This window comes from Aplysia californica, unplaced genomic scaffold, assembly GCF_000002075.1.
Source record: "Aplysia californica isolate F4 #8 unplaced genomic scaffold, AplCal3.0 scaffold00107, whole genome shotgun sequence".
NCBI lineage: Eukaryota > Metazoa > Mollusca > Gastropoda > Aplysiida > Aplysiidae > Aplysia > Aplysia californica.
Window position 1 is genome coordinate 493,076 of NW_004797377.1, and position 1,903 is coordinate 494,978.

The 1,903-nt window shown below is 37.6% G+C and overlaps 1 protein-coding gene across 1 annotated transcript in view; it reads right to left on the reverse strand.

The window, feature by feature from the left end:
- LOC101849759 (28S ribosomal protein S29, mitochondrial) overlaps positions 1-1,903 on the reverse strand; it is a 24,472-nt gene that overhangs the window by 1,820 nt on the left and 20,749 nt on the right. The window contains exon 12 of the mRNA XM_013080950.2: positions 1,037-1,151. Within this exon, the coding sequence (XP_012936404.1) occupies positions 1,037-1,151 (115 nt within the window). The remainder of the gene's footprint in view (positions 1-1,036; positions 1,152-1,903) is intronic.

Genomic DNA, 1,903 nt, shown 5'->3' on the forward strand with positions numbered 1-1,903 from the left:
CATCTGAAGCAAAGAGCATGCTTCCTGCGGACAATTTTTTGGCTGAGTGGCCCATCTTGTTATTTACTATCTTTGATGTCGTAAAACAAATCGGGGATTTTCTTTTCTTTCTGTTTATGACTGCTTTTGGATTAACTGTGCTCGGTTTAAGCGGAATCCCCTGTATATAATGTCTCCTTGCCTCTCACAAAAATTACCCATCGGCACCAATTTATAAATATAACATCGTGTAGTAAAAACAGAAACTTTGAACCAGTCATGTTTGACATAAGATGCTTAAGATGAAGCAGTTTCTCTATGGAATTTAATCCTTCGAGAGGCGAATTAATTTGCACTGTCCAGTCCCCGAGAGGCGAATTAATTTGAGAACTTCAAGAAAATTAGGGTGGGTTAAGAAAAATGCTTATAACTTCCTTATCTTTTAAGATAGAAATATAACTAAACATCACTGAACTGGAAATTTAATTTTTTTGCTCGTCAGAGTGTCTTTGCCAGTGTGTTAGTCCTGACATTGTGGTGTCAAATTTGTCCGAGTGTGAGTGATACAGTTCAAAGCAGCCAGGGACACAGAGGGCTACCTCACACTTTTTGCATTGAAACTGTTTCCTCTCGAATTATTACCATCCTGATAAAATGTGTTGAACAGATTTCAAACAGTCATGATATTTGCAGCCATTTCAGATTCAATTATTGCTTTAGTGACTGATGTAAACAGTGTAAACAAATTCCTAGACTGTTCGTTTTCTATTCCAATTCTGGGTCTAGATTCTTGTTTGGGGCAGAAAATGCTAGGAAAAAATCTTCCTTGAAAAGAGTTTAACTTAGTTTAAACCATTTCCGATGGTTCCATACACAATATCGAATCTGAAGAACCCGTGTTCGTGATCGCCAGTATAGTCGCCATAACCACTGAGGGACAGTCGCAGCAGTGCAACAATAGTCGCGCTAACCTCACGATGGGGTTTAATTAAAACATTTTTTTCATTTATCTCAAACTCTAATCACATTTTCAAAATACAGCCCTGTGTGCACTCACCATGCTCATTCTGAATCCAGTTCCTGTCAATGTAGTAACTCAAACAGCTGAGAGCTTCTGTACTTGAATATTCTGGCACCAAAATTGGCACAAATGGGTCGAACCATTCAAAGCCCTGAGGAAAGAGAAAGCAATAACGTAGATCAGATTTCAGTTTGAGGGGAAAAAAGGCTGAAAATTGCCTCAATGAAAAACTGGATGAACAAAAACAAATTGATGTCGAATGATGATAAAAACAGAAGTCATTCTGGTAGGCAATGCAATGTCTGTCAAAGCAGTTGACCACGATCACATGACAACTGGTGATGTGGAAATTGCATTTTCAAGAAAAGTTAAGAATCTTGGCATCTACTTTGATTCCAGTTCGTCAATGTCGGCTGAGGTAAATCATCTGATCTGCTGTATGTTTATAGCTTTCACCGTAGGATTATGCGATTGTGCGGCCGCGTAACTCTGAAACATTTGCATAATTTTGGATTCCCCGCGTTTTTTCACGTTTTTTTCCATTTTATTTCACAAAACAATCAATTTACGCCTCGCCATGTGACAAAAGGGAAGTGATCACCGTAATAAGTCCCATTTAAGTTACAAGTTGGTTATTTCCCTTGTTAGAAGATCTTGGTCATGGGTTGGGATTTTGTTCCTTGAGCATGTTCAATTTTTCAATCAAATCAAAAGTTTTTGTTATCATGTCTGCTGATGTTTCATGTTTGACAGGTTTCCCTGATTTTACTCATGTGCCAGCATCAGAGGTCTTTTACATTTTTCTGTCATCTATATAGATTTAGATCTACAGCTGAAAGTTACAGAGATTATATTTTTTGGTTGTTTTTTTTCTGACTGATGTGTATTGTTTTCATTCCAAAT